Source organism: Oryctolagus cuniculus, chromosome 3 (genome assembly GCF_051225735.1).
Source record: "Oryctolagus cuniculus isolate XC-2025 breed Fujian yellow rabbit chromosome 3, ASM5122573v1, whole genome shotgun sequence".
NCBI lineage: Eukaryota > Metazoa > Chordata > Mammalia > Lagomorpha > Leporidae > Oryctolagus > Oryctolagus cuniculus.
The window spans coordinates 165,497,818-165,523,973 of NC_142869.1; the positions used below are offsets into that span (position 1 = coordinate 165,497,818).

Sequence of the window (26,156 nt, forward strand, 5' to 3'; positions counted from 1 at the left end):
CTGGATTGGCAGCAGAGTAGCCAGGTCCTGAACCAGCACTCCAACATGGGATGCAGGCATCACAAACAGCAGCGTAAGCCACTGCACCACAGTTCTTCCCCGTGATAGAAACACCGAATCTAGCTTGAAGCAGAGAAGAGATGACTTCTAACCAGAGTCCTAGAGAAACATATTAGCCAGGATGTGGGAGTTTCAGGGGAGGAGACCAGGAAGCATTTCAAGCAGAAAAGCTAGTTACATGGAAGTCCAGAGGGGAGAGAGCAAAGTGCCTTTGCAGACGGCAATTAACTGTTTCTGGAGTTCTGCCTGGCACGGGGAGAGACGGGAACGGCCTGGTAGTCCATGGCAAGGAACAGATCAAGGTATTTCTGATAGCACACAATTACTGAGCCCTTCTGTGCTCTATCATCTCCATGAGGTAGGTCTTACGTCATCCCTGTTTTTTGGATGAAGTAAAAGAAACTTAAAAAAGGTAAAGAGCCTGCTTTCCCATGAAGACGTTGTTTGCCATGCTAAGGAGTTTGGACTTGGTCCTGTGGGACACGGGGACAAGGTGCAGGTGGCAAAGGGATGCCTCCGGTGTGGGGAGACTGCAGGGAGCAGAGAAAGCTTTCCAGAAGCTCCAGGCCATTTCCCTCCCAAGAAGGCAGAACCTAGCTTGCCAGTAGGGCAGGGGGACCCCCGCAGGCTCATGGCCCTGGCCCTGGCCCCATACACGCAGAGTATCTCTCCACTTGAACACATTCAGAGACATCTTTGGACTTGTTAGGATGTCCTGGTGTCACACTTCTGCCTGTGTTCGCTGAGACCAGTAGGAGACATCGTTCACTGGAGAAAGGGAACAGAGAACTAGGGATGCATGTTCACGTCTGCCTCTCCTGGTGGACAGTATGTGGGTGGAAGCCACGCGGATAAGCAGCTTAATGGGTCTTGCCGATGTGTGTCAGTGCCAGTGAATCCTGAGAGAGTTCAGGCACATCTCAAACAGAAAAGTTTCCATCACTTGATAGTCGGTTTGTATTGGCTCCTCTGTCTGGGGCTTTGGAAAATACCCTGGGTGAGCTTCAGGCAGAAGAAGGAAGTGGTCATGGTACAAGCTGACTCCCTGCCTCTGAGCACACACCCCAGAGGCAGAGGCGGCTAGTATGCCGCTGTGGGGAGGAGCCGGAGGGTGCAAAGCACCCGTTCTCTGCCTGCTCAACCCCGTTTCTGGATTGTCTCACCATTCTACGTTCTGGAGCTGGAAGCAACTAGGATGCTCCTCAGGGTACCACGGGCAAAACCTGGGTGACATAACCCCACGACACCACCCGCACGGCCACCTGCCCCACTAGCTCTTCCTGGACACAAACCCCATCTAGATTCAAGAAAGCAAAATGTGACCCCCGGTTCTGGTGCTTAGCCCACCAGAAACCATCTCGAACTTGTCAGTACAGGGTCTGTTAGCTAAAAAGCTGCTGTTTGCTCATTCATTAAAATAGTTACAGGATTCTAAGTACTAGGGAAAATGTGGTGTGCCAGCCGGACTCCAGCTGGAGCCCACATTCCAGTGGTTCACTTGGTTACTCTGTGCCGTCTCCATCCTGAGTGATGGCGGCAGATGCCAGGAGTGAGCTGCACCTGTCGCTGCTGTAGCAATCACAGTGGGAACATGAGCTAGAGATTTGGGATGGAAAAGCTCCCTCAGGGAGCCCTCCTTCCTGTTGAGCTCAGGAGCCAATCTCACAGCAATGCTTTCTATTTCCTTGGAGTGCATTTTTCTGGCTTGCTCGTTTGTTTTGCGCTTTTGGTCAGGAGCTTGCAACATACACATCAGGTTGTCTTCTAACGCAGCTGAAGATGACTGTTCCCATTTCCTTGGGAAAGCTGGTAACACAAGGGGATAATAGATTTTTCTTAGGAATGGAAATTAGGCTTATACTTCCTCTCATTTTTACATAGACACTTTGTTCTTCTCCAAGTAAACAGCGCTTTCTGCTTTGATGTTTTAATTCAGTTTGAATATGTATCACAACATTTGGTATTTGCCAACTGCATCCCGTTGATCCTGAAATTCTTCAATCAAAATATCTTGTCCTACATCACTGCCAAAAACAGGTATGGACTCGACTCTGGACTGGTTTGTTTCAATGGGCTATTTTGAGGCTGTTAAGTTAGTTACATTATCTTAGCCTGTCTGTTCTTTTAGTGTACCTTGTCCCTCCTGTATTAGAGCTATCACTTTTTTTTTTTTTTATTAATTTTTCTTTATTTTCACTTCATTTGAAAGATGGAGAGACAAAAGAGATCTTCCATTTATTGATTTACTCCCCAAATGCCTGCAACAGCCCAGGCTGGGCCCAGCCAAAGTCGGGAGCCCACAAGTCAATCCTGGTCTCCCTCATGGGTGGCAGGGACCCAAGTACTTGGACCACTTTCTGTTGCCTTCCAGAGAACACATCAGCAGGAAACTGGGTTAGAAGTGAAGGAGCCAGGGCCCAAACCTAGGCACTCTGATGTGGGATGCAGGTGACTTACCCATCGCACCAAACGCCTGCCCCAAGAGCTGTCACTGTTGAAGTCTAATTTCCTTCAAGTGTTAGCTACTGGGAGTATATGGTTTGCCTCTTTGCAGAGGTATTTGAATTTAAAATTTTTGAAAACTGAAAAATGTCGTGAGTTAAAGAAATGAAGCTTGGATTGTTCTATGCTTGCACCCTTCTCCTTTAAAAAAAAAAAATGTAGACTTTATTGAGTTGATCTTTTGATAATCTATCCCTGAATCATTTGTACTACTAAAAAAGTTTTAATAAACTTGAAATGAAGGGCAGGGGGAAGAAATGAAGCTGCAGTGACAAAATTTCAGTCCTCTGGTAGAAAGTTCAGTTGCTTTTTGTGAAATGGCCTACTTTTCTGGTCAACTTTGATCTTAATATAAATCATAAGTTGGAGCAGTTGCACTGCTTTGTAAACTGTAAGGTGTTACAAAAAAATTTGTAATGAAGATTAATAGGAGACCCATATTTAGGTAGATAAATTTATAGGTTAAAAAATAAGGTATTTTCACATTTGCTATTTCATTTAATCTCCTCAGCAGTGCTAAGAGGTATTACACTAAGTTTTATTCTCATTTTTCCAATTAGGAAATGCATTCAGAGGAGTTAATTGACTTGTTCCAGATTAACATGCTAATGAGACCCCTTAAGTAAGCATCAGAGAAAGGATCAGAACACAGGCTGCTCTGGGAACACAGATTGCTTTCCATTCTTTAAGCCAGGGATTTGGGGATTGCAGCGAGATCCTGATTTTTTTCTTTAAGATTTATTTATTTATTTGAAAGGCAGAGTTACAGAGAAGCAGAGGCAGAGAGAGAAGTCTTCCATCCACTGGTTCACTCCCAAACGTCTGCAATGGCCAGAGCTGAGCCGATCCAAAGCCAGGAGCCAAGAGCTTCTTCTGGCCCTCCAGGGGCTCAAGCATTTGGGCCACCTCCTACTGCCTTCCCAGGCCTTAGCAAAGAGCTGGATCAGAAGAGGAGCAGCCAGGACTTGAACCGGCACCATTATGGGATGTTGGCACTGCACGCGGCAGCTTTACCCACTATGCCACAGTGCTGACCCCAAGAGATCCTGCTTCTTAAGTTTTCTATGTCCACAAGAAGTAGAAGCGTGTTAGTCAGCAATTTGCCAGAATTATTTTCCAAAGGGAAAATTCCTAAGGAAGAAGTAATAGGGCTCATCTCATACTTGGAGTGACTAGAGAGAGGAGGACTATAAGATGTTACCTCACAATCTCAGTACTGTGTGCAATTCCACAGAGGCCTGTTTATTATATAATTTACATCACACCACACACACACACACACACACACGCCCTCACAGAATCTAAAGTCATGAGACCTTCATTCATCTGCCTATGTAATGTGAAGCAGGGAACTTTGTTTCTCCCAGCCACAGCGGCCTCATCTTTAAAATTAGAATACCCCCGCTGACTGCATCCTAGAATTTTGTTAGATATGAGCGTGATTTCAACTCTCTGTCTTGGGGGAAAGCATTGCAGGGTGAGTTTTTTCCTAACTACATGGATGCCTGTACCCTGATCTCCTTAAAAATGGCACTTACCACATGCAAGTTAGGTTACCAAGGCAAGTAAAAGTGAAGGTTGGGCTACCTCAGGGCCACAAGTGCACACAGGCACAGTCAACCATTGTCACATGTAACCAAAACCAGGGGGCCAGATTCACGCAGAATAGAGAGTTTGTTAGAAGGAAACATGGCACCATCTTGAGGAACCTTGGTCTTTTGTGGGGGGATCCCAGAAACCTTCCACCTCCCCCTGTGGACACCAGGCCTGTGTCCTCTCACTGACAGTCTGATTTTTCTTTCTTTTCTTTTCTTTTCTTTTTTTTTTTTTTTTTTTTGACAGGCAGAGTTAGAGAGAGACAGAGAGAAAGGTCTTCCTTCCATTGGTTCCCCCACCAAATGGCTGCTATGGCCAGCGCGCTGCGCCAATCCAAAGCCAGGAGCCAGGTGCTTCCTCCTGGTCTGCCATGCGGGTGCAGGGCCCAAGCGCTTGGGCCATTCTCCGCTGCCCTCCTGGGCCACAGCAGAGAGCTGGACTGGAAGAGGAGCAACTGGGACAGAATCGGCACCCCAACTGGGACTAGAACCCGTGGTACTGGCACTGCAGGTGGAGGATTAGCCTAGTGAGCCATGGCGCCTGCCCTGACAGTCTGTTTTGTTTGCCTCTTGGGCCACTTGGTGATTTACGCCCACATGAGCTGAACATGTCATTCAGAGACTGAATTAACTCTCATTCCCTGTTGCAGATTCCTAGGGTTAGATATAAACACCTGGATTAATCACTGCGGTTGAAGGAGGTGGGTATAGGAAGGGAATACTGTTCCTGTGCCAAGGGGCAGACAGTCCAGTAAGTGATTTGAGCTAGAAGAGCGGAGGGACAGATTTCAGCTTTTGCTAAGGCTGGCCCGTGCAAGATGCTTCCCTTATGCACCGCCCATAAGTTCTACTTTGGAATGAACCCTGTGAGCCTGGAACACCCACAGCGCATTGTCGCACGACTTCCTCGTGCTCCTGCAGTCTGGATACTCCAGACGCTTGTACATTTCTTTTCTGATCCCTTGGGCCAGGATTCAGTGCACTAGGGAATTAGAGTAAGTCCATCTTGGATTTCCTGCCCCTATATTCTCCTCACTGGGACCTACTTGGCCTTGTGGCTTTGTCAGTCAGAGGTAAGTAGATAGGTGGCTGAGCCAGCCGAGAAAGTCTTTCCTAATGAGGGAGGCAGTGCAGAACTGACAACTCTGCGAGAATCCAGGAGGGTGAACCAAAATGAGCAACGTCACACATGGACCCACTGCCCTCTCTTCTCCTACTCTGGTTTCCTCAGATTATCTTGGTAGAGGTTTCTAGTATAAAAGTGAACATGTATGGCCAAGTCAATTGCTGCCTTTTGCTGGTATGAAAGTGGTGACTTCTGAAATACAGAAACAGGTCCGAGGAGTCCCGTACTTGTCTTCACCACATCCTTTTACCCAATTCCAATGATGCTCAGATATGATGGTGTTTAAAGTCTTGTGAAATGTTGGAACCAAAAGGTCCATTAGAGATTAGGTAGTCAAATGCTACTCTATACCAATGAAGTAGGGAGATGCAGAAAGAAAGAGAGCTGTCCTTTTTCGTTTGACTCTGCCCTGGTCATCATGCTGGGCCTTATTTGCCCTCCTGACTCTCGCCTGCTTCCCTTGGTTTGCCGCAGATCCTGCAGCTCCCTTGCAGCTGCCACGCTGTCAGTTGGGGGCAGATGCTGTTACCGTCCTTGACCTGCTAGGTTGGGCCTGCTGCGGGAAGCTGCCCCTCTCGCAGGCTTCCTTTAGTAGCGACTTCTGTGGCCATTGCCAGGGCTCCTGTCTTTTAGAAAGATCTGGTGAGACACAGGAGAGGTCTTCATTTCATGCCCACATCCTCAGATTGTTATTAAGTGGCCAGCGTTCCTAGGAGCACAGTTACACTCCTGCGTACACTTGAATTCAGAAGCACAAAGGCACTCAAGTTTACATGTCTTTAAGGAGCGGGGAGGGGTGGGCACTGTGGTGCGCCAGCTTTGCTTGGGACACCCACATCTCATACTGGAAGTGCCTGGGATCCAGTCCTACCCTCGCCTTCCCATTCAGCTTCCTGATAAGAAGCCTGGGAGGCAGCAGATGATTGCTCAAGTACTTGATTTCCCGCCACTCACATGGGAGACGTTGATAGAGTTCCTGGCTCCTGGCTGTTGCAGGCATTTTGGGGAGTGAACCAGTGCATGAGATATTTCTCTCTCTCTCTCCCTCTCTCTCCCGTTCTCTCTCTCTCCCTCTCTCCTCCCCCCCCCTTCTTTCTGTCTCTCTCCCTCTATCATTCTACCTTTGCAATAAATAAATAAGAGGATATTTTTAGAAAGAGAGAAGAAAAGAGGCTGTTCTTCTGCTCTGACTCTTGAGTCGGCCAGATGGGGTCCAGGCTGAAGGGACCCCTTGCTTCCTCTCGTGTCCGTGAGGAGAGGAAGCTGGCACAGAACCCTTTTTCAGCTGCAGCCGCCTTGCTAGGTGGGAAAGAGCTGGAGCCTGCTGGAGAGAAGTGTCCCCTGCCCTTTGCACACTCAGCCTCTTCCTGCAGCTGCCGTGCACCTAAAGCGTGTCCTTATCTACATCTTGCAGCATCTCGGTCCTGGATTACCCCTGCTGTACCATCCAGGATTTGCCGGAGCTTACCACGGAGAGCCTGGTAAGCACGCGGGGATTTGGTGGCCTTTGAAATTGCCAGGTGGCCAAGCTGCCGTTTGCTCTTTTCAGTTCTTCTCCAGCCCCGTATGCCCTGGTTTGGGAATCTTAGATCAAGGCAAGCATACTGGCAAGAGTGCAGAGCTGCTGACCCAGTTGAGAAAGATGGGGGAAAAGCTGAGCATAGCGTTTTGCAGAGACAAGGAACGGGTCAGCGAGAAACACAGAGGAGCAGAAGGAATTGAGAGAGATCCTGGGACAAATTGAGTGTGAACATATGCTCCTGGGAGGACTCTCTTCTGGCCTTGCACAGTCCGTCTTCTGCCTGCTGTGCTATAAGCAATTTGCTTCTCATTATAATGTAGGTTATAAAATCCAGGCTTCACAAAATACCTTACCTGAAACCTCTGAGGCAAAAGAAGATACAGCCACAGGATGGCCCAGAATGTTCCTCATTCTGAAAACAGTTCTAGGCAAGTCAGAAAAGGCCCTCGGGGTTATTCTGAATTCCATGAAACTGACTCACAGCATATGGAAGAAAAGGTGCGTACTCTATCACGTATTGCCACAGCTCCTAAGATATACCCTAGCCCTACCCTCTTCCTGCTGCGTTTTAATTATTTGTGTGTTTCTAGTTTGGCTGTAGACTCCTTGAAGGAAGAGATAGCATCATCTTGGCTTTTACAGCCCCCCAGTCTAACATGTAGTCTGGTACACTGAAGAGTCCAGTATGCTAAATGACCGAATGATGCCCCCATGGGTGCTGTAACCCTCCACCCCCAACTTAATACCTGCAAAATGTTGAGTTAGAAAAGAATATTCTATAAAAATAATACTTCTGGGGAACAGGATTTATAGGCCCAGAGGATTCTTGTCTAGAGGGGACTTAGGAGCCATGTGGCCCATTCCCCCCCCTTATATCAAAGTGCCCGGTGGATGAAACGGCTTGTCAGGGTCCACCCCTCGTAGGAGACAAACTCCAAGACTGTGTCCTGAGATTCTTGTCCTAAGGACCCAATCTGGCACTCCTCTCCCACCCTCATTCAGAAGTGGTCTAAGCAGCCCAACAAGCTGGACGTGCCTTGCTCCTACAGAGAGGTAGACGTTACCTGACCCTGCTTATGTACGTGAGGCTGTTCAGCCTTGAAGACAACCCTGTGAGGTTGGTGTTACTGTTGTATAACTGGAGAACTGAAGTCACTTCCGAGACCTCACGGTTGCAGGCAGCAGAATCAGGGTAGAGACGTGCACCCTGCCACTCAGAGCTGAGCTGAAGACAGCGTTCTCCACAAAAACAGCAGTGCGCAGGAGCTGCGCAGTCCTACCAGGAGGTGTTCCAGAACCTCCAGTCGGCTGTTGTGGCCTGAGTCTATCCCTTAAGAGAAAGTGTTCTCTAGTCTCAGTTCCAACCCTGTCACTTCCTGTACAGGAATTGATAGCAACTATACTTTCACCCCTCTTTCCAGAGAATTTTGGGGATATGAACATAAAATTATCCAAATGATTATTAGGCCTTGTGAGAAGACTTTAATATCTAAGAGTATTTAAAAAAAAAAAAAAACATTATGCTAGGTATTTCTCTTCCTTCTGTAAAGCAACGGTGGCACCTGGTGGCTTGTTTTGGTAACCGCAGACTGTTCTGTTGCTTGAATTTAGAACGTAAGGGCTTCTCGAATGTAAGGGCTTCCGTAACTGGCAAGTTTACCCCACACGGGTCCTCAATAGAAGAACTGTTTGTCTAAACTGATGAGTTCTGTGCTCAGAGAAAGACTGATGTTTAAATACATAAGATTTATCTTTTTTTCAAATTTTAAGTATAGAAAACACGCTGGCTGTTTTTAAGTGTATAGAATTTTCTTTAATGTTTCAAATGTTTCTTTTTTTACTGACTATAAAATTAATACACTTATTGCGTAAGATTGGGGAAATATGGAAAAATATGGGAAGAAGATAAAGATAATCTAATTAAACTACCTATGTATAACTACTGATAATGTTTTGTTACATTTACCATATACTTCTTTATTCATTTATTTATATAATATACATGTAAATACATGTTATTTGACAGAATTAGAACCTTATATATTTATGTTTCACTTGAGATAGTCAAATTTAAATATTCACAATAGATTTTATTAAGCATTTTTTAAAGATTTATTTATTTACTTGAAAGTTATATATAGAGAGAACAGAGAGAGAGATCTTTCATCCACTGATTCACTCCCCAAATGACAGCAATGACTGGGCCTAGGCCAGGATGAAGCCAGGAGCCAGGTCTCCGCGTTTCCCACGTGGGTACAGGGGCCCAAGGACTTGGGCCATCTTCTGCTGCTTTCCCAGGCCATAGCAGAGAGCTGGATCGGAAGTGGAGCAGCTGGCACTGGAACCGGCACCCATACGGGATGCTGGCACCGCAGGTGGCAGCTTTAACTGCTACGCCACAGTGCCGGCCCCTACACATAACATTCTACTACTTGATCTTTTTGAAAGATTTATTTATTTATTTGAAAGACAGAGTGGCAGAGAGAGAGCTTCCATCTGCTGGTTCACCCCCAAAATGGCCACAATGGCTGTGGATGAGCCAGGCCAAAGTCCAGAGCTCAGAACTCCATCTGGGTCTCCCATACGGGTGGCAGGAGCCCAGGCGTTTAGGCCATCTTCTGCTGCTTTCCAGGCATATTAACAAGGAGCTGGATCAGAAGCTGAGCAGCTGGGACTTAAATTGGCACTCCAACATGGGATGCCAGTGTTGCAGGCATTGGTTTAACACCCTGTGCCACAAAACTGGCCCCCTGCTACTTGATTTTTTAAAAATGATTCTGTTCTACTAATGTTGGATATTTGTTTCAGTTTTCCCTGTGTAACTCCAAAATGAACATTCTTGCACATGAACCTTGACTTTATCCCAGAGTACTTCCTTGTAATAGATTCCTAGAAGTGAAATTGCTGGGCTGAAGTAATCTTGTTTCAGACTCCTACTTTCTCACGTTTCTTAATTTGAGCTGAATTCAATTCGGCTGTATTTAGAACACCAGCCACAGGGCATGATGGACATGAAATAAGGACAAAATTCATGGCATATTAATTTCTAAAGTCTTCTCGTTTTTCTCAGAATGGTTTAGATCATCCTCACCTGTGTTAAGAAGGCTTAAAATTTCCAGATCTCCAAACATCCGTATTCAAATTCAAAGTCAGAGTTAAGTTCCAAGTTTAAATGAAACATAGTGAAGGTATGATTGTGTGGGACTTAGGCATAGTCTGCAGAAGGAGCTTGCTGGAGAAGGTAGTGGATGGGGTGGACGTTTGCCCTAGCAGTTAAGATGTTGCTGGGGACACCTGAGTCCCACGTCAGAGTGCCTTGGTTCCACTCCTGATTCCAAGTTCCTGCTAATGTGCGCCCTGGGAGGCAGCAGGTGATGGCTCAAGTATTTTGGGTTCCTGACATTGGGTGGGAGACCAAAATTGAGTTCCTGTCTCCTGGCTTTGGCCTGCCTCAGACTCAGTTGTGGTCATTTAGGAAGTGAAGCAACAGATAGGAGATCTCTGTCTCTCTGTCTCGCTCCCTTTTAAATGAATAAGCAACGATAAAAAAAAGCCGTGGACATGACCCAGCGTGTATTGTAGGAGGGTTAGCATGCAACATAGAGTGTGCAAAGTGTTGCATTAGGGATGGAAAATATGAGATCTTTTATGTGTATTAATATATTTTTAACTTTTTATATTCATGAGAGGGGCCTTCAAAAAGTAGAAAAATGTGTACTATAAAAAAAACTAGATATGAATTTCAAAAATTATTTGCACCAAAGCATAAATTTACCTTTTTTAAAAAAATTTTATTTGTTTTGTTTGAAAGGCAGAGAGACAGAATCAGAGAATGATGAGTGTTGGGTCAGGCCAAAGCCGGGAACTCCATCCAGGTGTTCCACTTGGGTGGTAGGAACTCAAGTACTTGAGCCACATCTGCTGCCCCCAAGGATTCACATCAGCAGTGGCTAGGCTAGACCTAGACAAGGCCCAGTCAGTGACTTAACCACTGCACCAAATGTCTGCCCCAACTTATGTGGGGTTTTTTGGTTTTGTTTTGTTCTGTTTTTAAAGATTTATTTATTTATTTATTTATTTGAGAAGAAGCATTACAGACAGAGAAGGAGAGGCAGAGAGGAGGTCTTCCATCCACTGGTTCGCTCCCAAAAAGGCCACAATATCCAGAGCTGGGCCAATCCAAAGCCAGGAGCCAGGAGCCCCTTCTGGGTCTCCCATGCAGGTTCAGGGGCCCAAGCTTTTGGGCCATTCTCTGCTGCTCTCCCAGGCCATTAGCAGAGAACTGGGTCGGAAGCGGAGCAGCCAGGACTTGAACCGGAACCCATAAGGGATGCCACTGGTGGAGGCTTAACCTAACTGAACCACAGCACTGACCCCCAACTTATGTTTTATTCCATTTTTCCATGAATTTTCGGAAGCATTCTCATATTTACAGCGATTACAATGGAGCATTTATAAGTAAATATATATGTGTTTGGGGACGTACACAAACATTATCTTATGATAGATATGTACAGCAAAAATGCTTAGAGACCACTGCTTTAGAGTATAGTGAAATGAGGGTAGAGTTGTAGGTCTACTTTTATATGGGCCTGTTATCCCCAAAGAGAAATCATGCAGGTCACACAGATTATACTTCATCCTCCTTTCCTCTTTCTTACACAGATTTGGGCAAAAAAACACTGGAAAATTCTTTGTAAATTTTGTTAAAGATTTATTTATTTATTTGTGAGACAGAGTTATAGGGAGAGGGAGAGACAAAGAGAGAGATCTTCCATCCACTGGTTCACTCCCCAAACAGCTCCCACAGTTGCTGGAGCTGGACCAATCCAAAACCAGGAGCCGGGAGCTTCTTCTGGGTCTCCCATGTGGGTGCAGAGGCCCAATGACTTGGGCTGTCTTCCACTGCTTTCCCAAGCCATCAGTAGGGAGCTTGACCTGAAGTGGAGCAGCTGGGACTTGAACCAGTGGTCATATGGGATACTGGTATGGCAAGTGGAGGCTTAACCTACTATGCCACCACACCAATCCCTTAAATTTATTGTCACTGCTGCAAACCCAATCCAAAAGTCAAAATGCATGTTTTTATTTTTTTTCCCCTACACAAGTACTCAAACAAAGGAAGGCATATCTTGGACAGTGAGGGTGCCCAAGCTGTTCACATGCAAATTAAGATGAAGGTAGGGGGGTCTGGGAACTTGTGTTGTGGCACAGCAGGTTAAGCCGCTGCCTATGACACCAGCATCCCATGTCGGAGTGCAGGTTCAAATCCCAGCCTCCTATCCAGCTCCCTGCTAATACACCTGGAAAGGCAGCGGAAGATGGCCCAAGTGCTTGGGCCCCTGCATGGTGTGGGAGACCCAGATGGAGTTCCAGGCTCCTGGCTTCAACCTGGCCCAGCCCTGGCTGTTGTGGCCATTTGGAGAGTGAGCCAGCAGATAGATGATCTCCCTCTGTCTCTGTCTCTCCCTCTGTCTGTAACTCTGCTTTTCAAGTAAATAAATAAACCTTTGAGAAGAGAAGATGAAGAAGTGGGAAGGTGGTATTTATGGAATTATGACGCATCAGAGCCAGAGGTGTTTTAGTTCATCCCTTGCCCCATCCCAGCCGTTACTGATAAGGAAACAGGTAGAGCAGTAAAGTGGTGGTCAAAGCCTTAGAGCTGGGTAGAGTCAGCAGTGAGTCAGAACCTGCATGACTGACCATCCGAAAGGAAGTGTTTGTCATTTCCTTGTAGTCCTAGACAAGTGAAAGTATTCATTTTAAAAAGACAGGTCATGGCACAATTGTTCAAATTTAGATTTATGTTCAGAAATATATAAATCCATTTGTTTCATTTAAATTTATACCAAATCCTTTCATCTAACCTTACTAAATTTAGTTTTATAGCTTCTTTTTTTAAAAAAGATTTATTTATTTATTTGAAAGCCAGAGTTACAGAGAAGGAGAGGCAGAAGCAGAGAGAGAGAGAGAGAGAGATCTTCCATCTGCTGGTTCACTCTGCAGATGGCTGCAGTGGTCAAGACTGGGCCAGGCCAAAGCCAGGATCCAGGAGTTTCATCTAGGTCTCCCTTGTGGGCAGTGGGGACCCAAGCACCTGGGCCATCTTCTGGTTTCCCAGGCCATTAGCAAGGAGCTGGATTGGAAATGGAGCAGCCAGGACTTGAACCAGCACCCCTATAGGTTGGCAGTGCTGTAGCTGAGAGCTTTACCCATGACGCCATGGTGCCAGCCCAGTTATATAACTTCAAATTTGGATATTTCCAGACATCTCAGAAGGTTTTTGTTGTCTTCCTTTTAGTTTTCTTTCTGAAATGTGGTTATTATATTTAAGTATTAAGGACTGTAACATTCCTTTCAGGCATTATTTAACTTATGGTTTATGATCCTTTTTTAAAAAGATTTATTTATTTATTTATTTGAAAGTCAGAGTTACACACAGAGAGAGAAGGAGAGGCAGAGAGAGAGAGAGAGAGAGAGAGATCGATCTTCCATCTGCTGGTTCTCTCCCCAGATGGCTACAACAGCCAGAGTTGGGCTGATCTGAAGCCAGGGGTCAGGAGCTTCTTGCTAGTCTCCTACACAGGTGCAGGGGCCCAAGCACATGGGCCATCGTCCACTGCTTTCCCAGGCCATAGCAGAGACTTGGGTCAGAAGTGGAGCAGCCAGAACTCAAACCAGCGCCCATGTGGGATGCCGGCACTGCAGGCAGCGGCTTTACCTGCTATGCCACAGTGCCAGTCCCTATTATTCTGTTTTGTGATCTCTGTATCTAAGCCCTTAATCTTTTGTAACTTGTCAGAAACTCATATGAGAATGGAATTATTCTGTAAGGGTGTGGGAAAAGAAAATCTAAAAGTAAAAATATAACTTAATTTTCAGTGATGTGAACTATAATAAAGAAATGGATCTAAAGAATCATTTACTAAGAAATAGCTATTATTGTGAGTTTATAATCAGTAAGTATTAAAATCTAGCAAGTTGGCTTTTGCAATTGTTTCCAGTAAATGCAGGGCTAGTGTGGCTGGAAAACCTGAAGCACAAAGCAAGAACTAGTTCACAGAGAGACAGGCCTGGCTTTGCACAGACAGCTATCCAGACCTGGAGCGGGTTTCCTGGAGGCTGTGGGAGTTTCATTTATAAAAAAGGAGAGGTTGGATTGGTAGATGAGTACTCAGCTCCTAAGAAAGAAATTTTGTACCATGAGATCTTTAAAAAAAAAAATCATTGAAGGTTTCTTTTTTTCTTTTTTTCCTTTTTAAAGATTGATTTATTTATTAGAGAGGCAGAGCCAGAGAGAAAGAGAGGTCTTCCATCCACTGGTTCACTCCCCAGATGGCCACAATGGCCAGAAGTGGGTGGATCTGAAGCCAGGAGCTTCTTCCAGGTCTCCTACATGGGTGCAGGGGCTCAAGGACTTGGGCCATCTTCTACTGCTTTCCCAGGCACATTAGCAGGGAGCTGGATTGGAAGTGGAACAGCAGGGGCTTGAACTGGGGCCCATGTGGGATGCAAGCACTGTAGGCAGCGGCTTTACCGTACACTATGCCACAGCACTGGCCCCAGAGTTTTTTGTTTGTTTGTTTGTTTGTTTGTTTGTTTTTGAAAGAGTGCTAGAGGGAGACAGAAAGAGAGAAAGATGTCTGTACACTGATTTACTCCCCTGATGGCCACAACAGCCAGGGCTGGGCTAGTCTCAAGATAGGAGCCAAGAATCCCATCTGGGTCTCCCCCATGAATACAGGGGCCCAAGCACTTGGGCTATCATTCACTGACTTCCCGGGTACATTAGCAGGGAGCTGGATCAGAAGTGGAGCAAGCCGGCGCCGCGGCTCACTAGGCTAATCCTCCGCCTGGTGGTGCCGGCACACCAGGTTCTGGTCCCGGTCGGGGCGCCGGATTCTGTCCCGGTTGCCCCTCTTCCAGGCCAGCTCTCTGCTGTGGCCTGGGAGTGCAGTGGAGGATGGCCCAGGTACTTGGGCCCTGCACCCCATGGGAGACCAGGAGAAGTACCTGGCTCCTGCCATCGGATCAGTGCGGTGCGCCGGCCGCAGCGCGCCGGCCTCAGCGGCCATTGGAGGGTGGACCAGCGGCAAAGGAAGACCTTTCTCTCTGTCTCTCTCTCTCTCTCACTGTCCACTCTGCCTATTAAAAAAATAAAAAATAAATAAAAAATAAAAAGAAGTGGAGCAACTAGATCTCAAAACACTGCCCAAGTGGAATGACAGCAATGTAGGCAGTAGCTTAATCCACTGTACCACAATGCTGGCCCTGTGGGTGGACTTTTGAAAGCAGAGTCCTTGTAATATCTTTGAGACAATCTCAATGGGTAGGATATAGTCCTTGAGCTGAATCTTTAGATCCCAGGTATGTTGCAAATAAATATTATGATGGTGGAACATGGGCAGATATTTTCTTGTTTAGATTTAGCTGGGAGAAAGTAAGTAGCAGTCTTGCTTCGGCTGATGTAAAGTACTGGGAACAACAGAATATGACCGTGTGCTGCTGTTCACAAAATTTATCTCCACCTAGGGGAGCGATGTTGAGTCTTGCTCCCTCCCCACCCCCACCCCCACCTAAAGAAACAAAGACAGGGAAAGGTGACATTGGAACAGGTACCTGTGGAGCCAAGGGCCTGCTGGGAAAATGATTACATGTTGGGTTGGAAACAGGCAGATGCTGGATCAGTGTTCCATGTAGAGCCTGCTACTGCCACAAAAGAGACAGAATGAGCCAGGGCTTGGCTTTCCTGAGAGTGCCTCTGGCCAGTGTGTGTGCCGTTGGTGACAGCTCCAGGCAGATGCAGAGCCACTTACAGTCGTCAGGGAAGTGTTATCAGAAGGAATGGAGAGGGGCTAGCGCTGTGGCGCAGCAGGTTAAAGCCCTGGCTTGAAACGCTGGCATCCCATATGGGTGCCTGTTGTAGTCCCAGCTGCCCCTCTTCCGATCCAGCTCTCTGCTATGGCCTGGGAAAGCAGTAGAAGATGGCCCAAGTCCTTGGGCCCCTGCACCCATGTAGGAGACCTGGAAGAAGCTCCTGGCTCCTGGCTTTGAATTGGCTCAGCTCCAGCGGTTGCGGCCATCTGGGGAGTGAACCAGAGGATGGAAGACCTCTCTCTCTCTCTCCCCGTCTCTACGTCTCTCTGTAACTCTGTCTTTCAAAAAGAGAAGGAATGGAGAGACAGACCGTGGGAGCTGAGACCGGCTTACGAACGGGAAGCAGAAGACCTTCCCTGGGTCTCCCAAGACAGCTCTGAGGAAAAGAGCTACAGTCAGCCCAGCTTCACCCAAAACTTCACTTTTAAAATTTTAAAACTGCGCCTGAGGCAGGCATTTGGCTTAGCAGTTGAGATGCCTGTGTCCCACAGCACAGTAACTGGGTTCAATACCTCCAGCTCTGACTTCAGCTTCCTGCTAATGCAGATCCTGGAGGGCAGAGTGACGGCTGTTAGTCGGTTCCTGACACCCACGTGGGAGACCCGGATTGCATTCTCAGCTCCTGGCGCTGGGTTTCAGCCTGGCCCAGCAGGCATTTGTATAGCAGATTGGGTACTTTGCCACTCTACCTCCTTTCATATAAATAAATAACTTCGTTTGATCTACTCAGCAGTCCGTCGCAGGGAGCTAGATATATCCCCTCCCTCAGAGTGACTCTGGCAGGGAAGTTTGCAATGTTGTTTGGATTATAGTCACACATCCCAAACAATGCAAGTGTAAGGTTTTTGCAGCCTTGTTTGTAAGAATGAAAGATTAGGGGGCTAGTGTTGTGGTGTAGTGGGTAAAGCTGCCACCTGCAGTGCTGGCATCCCATATGGGCGCCGGTTCAAGTCCTGGCTGCTCCGCTTCTGATCCAGCTCCCTGCTAATACCCCTTGGAAAGCAGTGGAGGATGGCCCAGGTCTTTGGGCCCCTATAACCATGTGGGAGACCTTGAAGAAACTCCTGGATCCTCTCTTTGAATCAGCCCAGCTCCGGCCATTAGAGACATCTGGGAAGTGAACCAGAGGATGGAATATTTCTTTCTGTCTCTCTCTGCCTCTGTCTATAACTCTGCCTTTCAGAATAAATAAATATTTTTTAAAAAGAATGAAAAAAATTGGAAATAACTAAATGCCTATTAATACAGGACTAATTGGTTAAATAAACAATAATATATCCTTATAATTAAATGTTTTGTAACCATTAAAAAGAATGAGGCAGAAGGCCGGCACTGTGGTGCAGCAGATTAAAGCCCTGGCCTGAAGTGCCGCCATCCCATATGGGTGCTGGTTCTAGTCCCAGCTGCTCCTCTTCCGATCCAACTCTCTACTATGGCCTGGGATAGCAGTAGAAGATGGCCCAAGTCCTTGGGACCCTGCACCCACATGGGAGACCCAGAAGAAGCTCCTGGCTCCTGGCTTCGGATCAATGCAGCTCCGGCCGTTGCGGCCATCTGGGGAGTGAACCAGCAGATGGAAGACCTCTCTCTCTGTCTCTACCTCTCTCTGTAACTCTTTCAAATAAATAAAATAAATCTTTAAAGATAAATAAATTAAAACAATAAAAAGAATGAGGTAGTTCTTTTCAACTGGAAGAAGTCCAAGGAATCACAGAATTATAGAATGGTGAGAGCTGAAAAATCTTAAAAGATTGAACAGTTCAAATTCTTACAGGCAAGCAAAGGCAGTAACTTTCCTGAGACCGTGCAGCAAGGGCTGAGGCCTGAGGCATGTGTCTCGGTGCTGCCAGAGCTGCTGCAGCCCACGCCACCACTCCCATTTGTTCTTTGAGGGGCTGAGGAATGCAAGCGCTGGTGCCACTGCAATGTTGGAAATCAGAATCAAGGAAGCCCACCGTGGAAATGTACTTCCCTATCCCACACTGGGTCTCTCTCCTGTTTCTTGGAAATACAAGAACCTTTCTGTGTCTGCTCACCACCTAAGATGTAACATGTCTCGAACCTGACCTGCTGGGGCCGCCAGCCTGGCCAGCGTGCCAGGTCCCGTGAAGCTTCCCTCAGAAGCAGGCACATGGTTCTTCTGGAACTAGTCCAAAGCACAATAATGAATGTTCACTATAGGAAGGAGAATGTTATTTCTAAATTATTTTTCTAGGAAGTTTCCCCTGAGTCTTTTTGGCCCTTGGTATTGTGTATTTATTCTACATTAGATGTGTGCCTCTCTTGCCCTCTTCAGATTAAATTAGGGGAGGAGGTAATTTTGCACTCAGCAGACAACAGCTCACTTGGACACGTCTCCTACGCCTACGTTCTCCCATCACAGTACAGATGTGAGGAATTTCTAAGATTTCAACTTGGCCATCATGCATGCTCATTGATTTATATAGCTTCTGACACCCAAATATATTTAAAGGTCCCTAAGTCACATGAGGACTTTTATTTTTGTCTCTGAAAAATATTTCTAAAAAACAGATACCTGTTTCTAATCTGACATTGATCTTTTATCTCTAGTTAGGTGCTCACAAGCTATCAGGAAATATGCAAGAAAAACATCTGGTTGGAGTGAACCTTTCGCCACTTTTCCTTCCAAACTGGATAATTAAGCATCTGACTGCAATATGGCTTGATAAAGGGAGGGTGCAGCTGATAAAATAATCAGATGTAATTAATATTAGATCCGTCCAACCTAGTTTAAAAGCTATCAGAATGAGACTTAACTCCTAGCAATTACAAATGTAAGCTTATATAGGTGCAAAGTTTATGGGGGAACAGTCTGTCATCTCTTTTCCAGTCCCAAAGCAGTCAACTAGTTAAGAAAGCTGCTTGACTCAGCTTCATGTGTCATCTCGCTAACCAGTACTTGCATCTAGCTGGGGTCCCCAGGGTTGGCAGCCGAGTGGGTCATCACAGGATTGAGAACTCTGTAAGAGAGGTGAGGGGGCAGCACTGCACCGTGAAAAGCTCCACCTACACTGACCGACGGTGACTCCCAGGCTTCCATGGGAGTGGAAGCCTTGTGAGTGCTGAGATCATTCTGGATGCTCCTTATTACAGGAGGCTGGAGACAACAACCAGTTCTGCTGGAGGAACCTCTTCTCCTGCATCAACCTCCTGAGGCTGCTCAATAAGCTGACCAAATGGAAGCATTCCAGGACCATGGTGAGCGGGCCTTCGGAGCACGGTTAAATCAGGCATAAATCCCTGTGAACTGCCTGCTTCCCAGTCTATAGGCAGCTACCGCACGCTACACAGACCTGACACCTCCCGGTTCTGAGCACCTCCCCTGGAGCAGCAGGCTTGTTTTACGGCAGGCAGCTCTGGTGGGGAGGTTCGCGGTGCTGTTTGGATTCCAGTCATGTATCCCAAATAATGCAAGTTCAAGTTTATCCATCACAACATTACTTGCAATGATGAAAGATTGACAACTTAAATGCCCATTATTATGGGACCAAGTAGTTAAACAGACAATGAAACATCCTTACAATAGAATATCCTGCAACCATTAAAAAGAATGAGGATGTCCTATACTGATGTGAATACTTTTCAGTAAATACTTTTAACTAAAAAACAAGAGACAGGACAGGCTGTGCGGTTGGGGATCTTTAGTTGAAAAGACAAAATGTTATAAATGCTTGCCTAGAATATTTCCAGAAGAAACTGTGGGTAACAGTAGAAGTGGGATGTGTGGCTAACAGAATTTCTTCTGCACTTTACACCATGCACTTGGAATATTGGAAACTTTGGATTTTGACATAAGTAAAAGAGTTACTCTGTGTCCTTGAAGACGAAATCTAAGCAGGGCAGGGACTGTAGGGGGTTCCGCGTTAGGCAGGTTTGACTTGCGTTTTGCCTGCCTCACCACCATCTTGCCCGTCTCTCAATGGGCAGATGCTGGTGGTGTTCAAATCGGCCCCGATCTTAAAGCGGGCCCTCAAAGTGAAGCAGGCCATGCTGCAGCTGTACGTCCTGAAGCTGCTGAAGATCCAGACCAAGTACCTAGGGCGCCAGTGGAGAAAGAGCAACATGAAGACCATGTCGGCCATCTACCAGAAAGTGCGCCACCGCCTGAACGACGACTGGGCCTACGGGAACGGTGAGTGTCCCAGTGCTGCCACTGCCCGGGCTCCCCCAGGGGACGGGGAGCGTCCTCGCGCTGCCGCTGCCGGGGCTCGCCCAGGGGACGGGGAGCGTCCTCGCGCTGGCCACTGCCCGGGCTCGCCCACAGTTTGTGGTTTGTTTTTTAAAGATTGATTTATTTATTTGAGAGGCAGAGTCACAGAGAGAGAGAGATAAGGGGGTCTTCCATCTGCTGGTTTACTCCCTAAATGGCCTCAATGGCCTGGGCTGAGCCAGGCCAACCCAGGAGCCAGGAGCTTCTTCCTGGTCTCCCACGTTGGTGGCAGGGGCTGAGGTACTTGGGCCATCCTCTGCCGCTTTTCCAGGCTCATCAGCAGAGAGCTGGGTTGGAAGTGGAGCAGCCGGGACTTGAACTGGAGCCCATATGGTATGCCAGCATTGCAGGCAGCGGCTTTATCCACTATGCCACAGTGCCGGCCTAATGCCCAAAGTTTAAACAAGACTAAATCAACGTTTCTCTCTATTCTTTTGGCGTGAACTCTTACCATTATTTTGGATAAGAAAATAGGTGTTTATAGGGGTCAGGTTCTGATACACCAAACTTAAAGGCAATACCCCAAATTCTAGCATGTACCTTGTCCTATGTAAACTACAAAAATCCATTTTATAAAACAAGTCAATTGAGAGGTGATTATTACCTTTCCAAAAGTGAAAGCTTTCTCCATAAGATTTTTTAAATTAAAATAATTTGGCCGGCGCCGCGGCTCACTAGGCTAATCCTCCGCCTTGCGGCGCCGGCACACCGGGTTCTAGTCCCGGTCGGGGCGCCGGATTCTGTCCCGGTTGCCCCTCTTCCAGGCCAGCTCTCTGCTGTGGCCAGGGAGTGCAGTGGGGGATGGCCCAAGTGCTTGGGCCCTGCACCCCATGAGGAGACCAGGAGAAGCATCTGGCTCCTGGCTTCGGATCAGCGTGGTACGCCGGCTGCGGCGGCCATTGGAGGGTGAACCAATGGCAAAAGGAAGACCTTTCTCTCTCTCTCTCACTGTCCACTCTGCCTGTCCAAAAAAAAAAAAAAAAAAAAAAAAATTTAAAATAATTTGAGGTTGGGGGCAGGCGTTTGGAGAGCAGTTGAAGTCACTGGAACGCCCACTTCCCATACTGAAGTGCTTGATTTGAGTCCTGACTCCTCTGCTTTCCATCCTGCTTCCTGCTAATGCATCCTGGGAAGCAGTGGCGATGGCTCAAGAACCTGAGTCCCGGCCACCCATGCAAAAGACCCAAACTGAGTTCTGGGCTGCAGGCTTTGGCCTGACCCTACGCTGGCTGTTGCAGGCATTTGGGGAATAAACCAGCATTCAGAAGGTCTTTCTCTCTGTCTCTCTGCCTTTCAAATAAAATGAAAAATAAAATTCTTAAAGGAATAATAAAATAATTCTTGTTACAAAGAAATAGAAATGTAAGTAAATATTTTACTGTATTATCATAATTACATATTTGTACCACCCAAAGATTGCCACTGATAACATTGTATATTCTTCTAGATCTTTATATATATATATGTATATATGCATATTTCATTAAGTTGAAGGCAAATTACATATGCTGGGTTTTTTTTAATTAATTTGTTTATTTGAAAGTCAGGGGCCAGCATTTTGGCATAGCAGGCTTAGCCTCTACCTGCAATGCTGGCATCACATATAGGTGGCAGTTCAAGACCCAGCTGTTCCACTTCTGATCCAGCTCTCTGCTAATGTGCCTGGGGAAGCAGCAGAAGATGACCCAATTATCGGGTTCCTGCATCCATGTGGGAGACCAGGAAGAAGCTGTGGGCTCCCAGGGAGCCAGATAAGAAGTAGAATAGCTAGGACTCTAATTGGCATTTGTATGGGATGCCAGCATCACAGGCTATAGCTTAACCTGCTAGACCACAACGCCAGCCCTATATATGCTATTTTATGATCTTCTCAGCTAATATAATCTGCTCCTTTCTATGTCAGTACATTTTCATTTTATTTAATAATCAAGTCCGTATTCAAAATTTCCCATTTGTCACAAAATGATTTTCATTTTAAAGGTTCATTTTTAAATTTTTATTTATTTTCATTTTATTTGAAAGACAGACACAGAAAGAGAAAGATCTTCCATCCACTGCTTCACTCCCCAAATGCCCACAACAGCCAGGGCTGGGCCAGGCCAAAGTCAGGAGCCTGGAACCCAATCTAGATCTCCTACATGGGTGGCAGGGGACTCAAGGGGACTTGAGCCAGCACCTGCTGCCTCCCAGGGTGTGCATCAGTAGGAAGCTGGACTGGAAGCAGAGTCGCTGACACTCAGCACAGGATGCAAGGGTCCCAAGCAGTGACTTAGACCACTGGGCCAAGCCAGTTGTCCTGCGGAATATCCCCCTTCTGGATTTGTCTACTCACTTCTTTGTGGTGTTACTTCCATTATTCCATTTGTGGTGTGCTGTCCATGATATTAACCATAAACTGAAAGCTAGATTTAGAGGTTTGACAAGTTGAGTTTAAGCCTTTTTGTCCACGGTACACCCTAGGTGGTGGTCGAACTACATACACTTCACAACAGCAGGTGGAATGTCTGGTTGAACCACCAGAACTATGCCAAGACTGACCACAATTGGAAAAAACTTATTTTGGAGAGTTTTTGTTTTATATTTGGCATATAGGGATTTGGCCATTATTCCTATAATGATATTTAAAATTTTAGTGAGATGACTAATGACTATTTCTGCTGGATTTTCTAAAATTTAGAGGATACTGAGGTAAAGAGTTTAGAGAATCAAAGGAAGCTTGTGATTGGTATAGAATAAGCCAGGATATAACTTCTACTCTGAGGCTTACAGCTCAATTAGCTGTTTAAATTCTTGTAAATTTTTAAAACATGAAAAGGTTTTATCTTGCAAATGGCACCTCCATTGTTGCTGCCATTCTGAACCCCAACCAAACTGCAGTACGTGGTGATAAAGCACTGAGTGAGGACATGAAGGATGTGGAAACTGTGTCTCTAACCCTGAAACAGTGTCTGAGTAGAAGCAAAGAGATGATCTGTTTTCTACCGCCATGAAAGCCTTCACCTCATAATCTTAAAAATAAGCTGACACATAGATTTATCACGTGCTGGGAGAGTCCAGGGAGGCAGAAATTCTTCAGAACCAGCGTGTTCTGACTCTCCATGTGTACCCCTTTCACACGTTCCCATTCCTTAAGAGCTCGTGGTTCCACCGAAATGAGAAACTCCCACGCCCTAGAGAAAGCTCAATAAAGACAACTGAGCTTCCCCTTTAGGAAGACGTGGTACCTACAATCAGTAAGAAAAAGCCCACCTCCCCCAGGGCCCTCACTTGCTTTCTCGAGGGTAACTGCTGTTACTGGTTTCTGGATTACCCTTCCAAAGATGCTGTCTGCGTATACAAGCTTACGTGTGTGGGCATCATGTGTATTTTTTAACCCTAGTTGTCAGCACGCTGTATACTTGACTTTGTATATTGCTCATGGAGTGCCGTGGACCTTGCTCTCTGGCAGGGGCGTGCTGTCCTGACTGTGGACATCTTTTTCTCCCTCTCTTCCCGACGCAGACATCGATGCCAGGCCATGGGACTTCCAGGCAGAAGAGTGCACCCTGCGGGCCAACATCGAGGCTTTTAACAGCCGGCGGTATGACAGGCCCCAGGACTCGGAATTTTCCCCTGTGGATAATTGTTTGCAGAGCGTGCTGGGGCAGAGGTTGGATCTGCCTGAAGATTTCCACTATTCCTACGAGCTCTGGCTGGAGAGAGAGGTGTTTTCACAGCCCATCTGTTGGGAGGAGCTACTGCAGAATCACTGAGCCCTTGTCAACAAAGCATCTACTAGATGGAGGTTGGCTCCAATACATGGTGCTCTGCCTACCCTGCCCACTCAGCCTCTGTTTCCAGCTCCAGGACTGCTTGTTCAGGGGGATCTGGCCCAGCCCAGGGACGTGAAGTGTAGTTCAGGGCCAGTCCGGGAACTTGTGGACCTAGAGATGGCGGGAGGCTGCTGAGTCCCAGCAAGTTGATGGACTTGCCCAGGGGTCAGTCGGCTGCCCAGCTGACTTTGGAAATCTCTGGGTGGATCAATCCTTGCCGGCTCTTTGGTGGGACCTCTGCCCGCTTGAGTCTTAGCTAGACCCAGGGCTAGCCTCTGCTGGCTCCCAGAAGGAGACGTTGGTGAAGACGTCGGGCCCACAGCATTCATCACAGGGAGGAAGGAGGTGCAGGTCACGTAATAGGCACACGTTTTCCTGGTCACCCTGGATTCCTAGCACTCGTCAGAAGTGTGGTAAAACCAACTTTGAGATGAAGTGTGTCTTTTACATTTTAAATTTTAATCGTTAGCTCTAGGATGACTTTGGAGCACCTGCACCTCCTTTGTGGAGGATGATGACTTTCGGTTCCCTAAATGCCGCATGTTACACAAAAGTGGGTATAGAGGGTTTTTTCCCTTTATTTCCAAAGAGATCTGTGTTCACTATGAAAATTACTCCCTTGTGTACCTTGTGTAGGGCATGAAGTACACTGCCGTTTTGAAAGGGCCACAACCAACACGAAACAATCAGCCCCTCTCTAAGGACGCTTCTTGTTTTTCTCAAACTACTTCAGTCTTAAAATGGCCGCATACGCTGCAGAAAATTATCCTTTTCATCCAAGTCATTTTTTTTAATGACAAGCTAACTACAGGGGGTTTTATTTATTGAGATGTCATGTCCATTTGTGCTCATGATTGATTTATTTTTAATTGAAAAGAACAGCAAGAGCATCACAGCTGGCCATTTTTCTTCTCCTCCAATGTTGATTAATGTTTTTTTTTCCCCTTTTTACTGCTAGCAGTTTCAATGTGTCATGTGGAGATTTAGCAGTCCTGCTCCTACCTACACGTATTGCACATTTCACTGCAGATGGAAGGGTTGATGCATCAGCCTCTCTGTACTTCTCTCTTCCACAGCAGAGTCACAGCCCCACCCCCACCCCCACCCCCACCCCCCTGCGAAACAGGCTCGTAGAAAAGTCCCTGACTCAGCCAGGATCCTTTACTGCTCTGTGTCCCCACCATTGTCATCTAGATATTCACGCTCCTTTAATGCCCACCCCCAAGGGCAGACACTGCTGATCTCTTTATGATGGCACCAGGAACACACTCTGGAGGTCTAGCCCAAGCTGGCTTATTCACCCTGCCCTTTGTCAACCACATCTCGTTAGGAAGCCATGACAGAGCTCTGGCGATACCTGAAGGAGCTGAATCAACATATCACAATTAAACTGGGTTTTATCTCTTTGTGTTTGCAGATAGCAGCGGTTCCCTTTTTACAGAAAAGTCCTGAGGAATGTAAGCATGCAATGGATGAACTTCTTAAAGTAAACTGTAAATTCTACGTAGGCAGGACAGAAGTCTCCCCTGTGATCAAAATAATTTACTGAGCATAGCTTCTGTGAATTTTAGTCATCCAGGATCAGCCCAGTATGATTTTAATATAACTCGCATGAAAAGACAAGTTGTCAAGAAGAGAGCAATCTATTTCTTTTAAAGTCATGTAGTTCATTCACTTTGTGTCAGGGATACGTTGCCCTTTTAAAAGCATGCACGAGTATGTCTTCGGAGGCACAGAGGCATGCTAAGATTTCACGTTTCACCGTTCGTTATTTACAGCTCCTGCGTGAGGGAAGTGCATGTGTAGACACTAAAGCACCAAGGACGAATGATCAGCTTCAAATCACAGGGAGTTTCCCCAGGCTCGCTGGGCCTGGCTCTCAGGACCTGCCACCCAGCCCTGTATACTAAGGTAGCCATGCTGAATCTCCAGTCTGGGAGCCCATCTGTGTGGTCAGGGATAAATTCATGTCAACTGACTTCCAGTGGTGATTGCTGTTACTACGTAGAACACTTGAGTGATTTGTAAAGAGAAGATTTTTATTTGTGAATATTTCAGCAAAAGTTTATGTGGATTGATAACACTGTTATCTACTGAAGCACTTTAATAAAAAGAAAAATAATCTGGAAATAGAAATTTGGTCTCTAAAGGTTTTTTTTTTAATGCAAGATAATCTTAAAGTCATACTATACTATTTATAAAAAGGAAGAACATTCATAGGCGGTAATTATGGAAACCCTTGCATTATGGAACCCTGACTGTTCCCTGGCGTAGACTAACACAAACGACTCAATCCTGTGATTTCGGACCAATGCTGACTCCTTGCTCCCGAGTCTAGAAGGCTGCTGCAGGTCTGCCCCACTTAGCGTGGCTTGCAAGATTCACTCTGCTCCAACGCTCTTATTCCAGCGCTGGGCTGATAGAATAGCTC

At 46.4% G+C, this 26,156-nt stretch overlaps 1 protein-coding gene across 1 annotated transcript in view; it reads left to right on the top strand.

The window, feature by feature from the left end:
- The window catches only part of STRIP2 (striatin interacting protein 2), a 50,771-nt gene extending 24,910 nt beyond the window's left edge, over window positions 1-25,861 (top strand). Inside the window, exons 17-21 of the mRNA XM_008258206.5 lie at window positions 1,997-2,097; window positions 6,698-6,764; window positions 18,797-18,901; window positions 19,631-19,835; window positions 23,415-25,861. Of these exons, the coding sequence (XP_008256428.1) occupies window positions 1,997-2,097; window positions 6,698-6,764; window positions 18,797-18,901; window positions 19,631-19,835; window positions 23,415-23,665 (729 nt within the window). The 3' untranslated portion in view covers window positions 23,666-25,861. The remainder of the gene's footprint in view (window positions 1-1,996; window positions 2,098-6,697; window positions 6,765-18,796; window positions 18,902-19,630; window positions 19,836-23,414) is intronic.
- The last annotated feature ends 295 nt before the right edge of the window (window positions 25,862-26,156 follow it).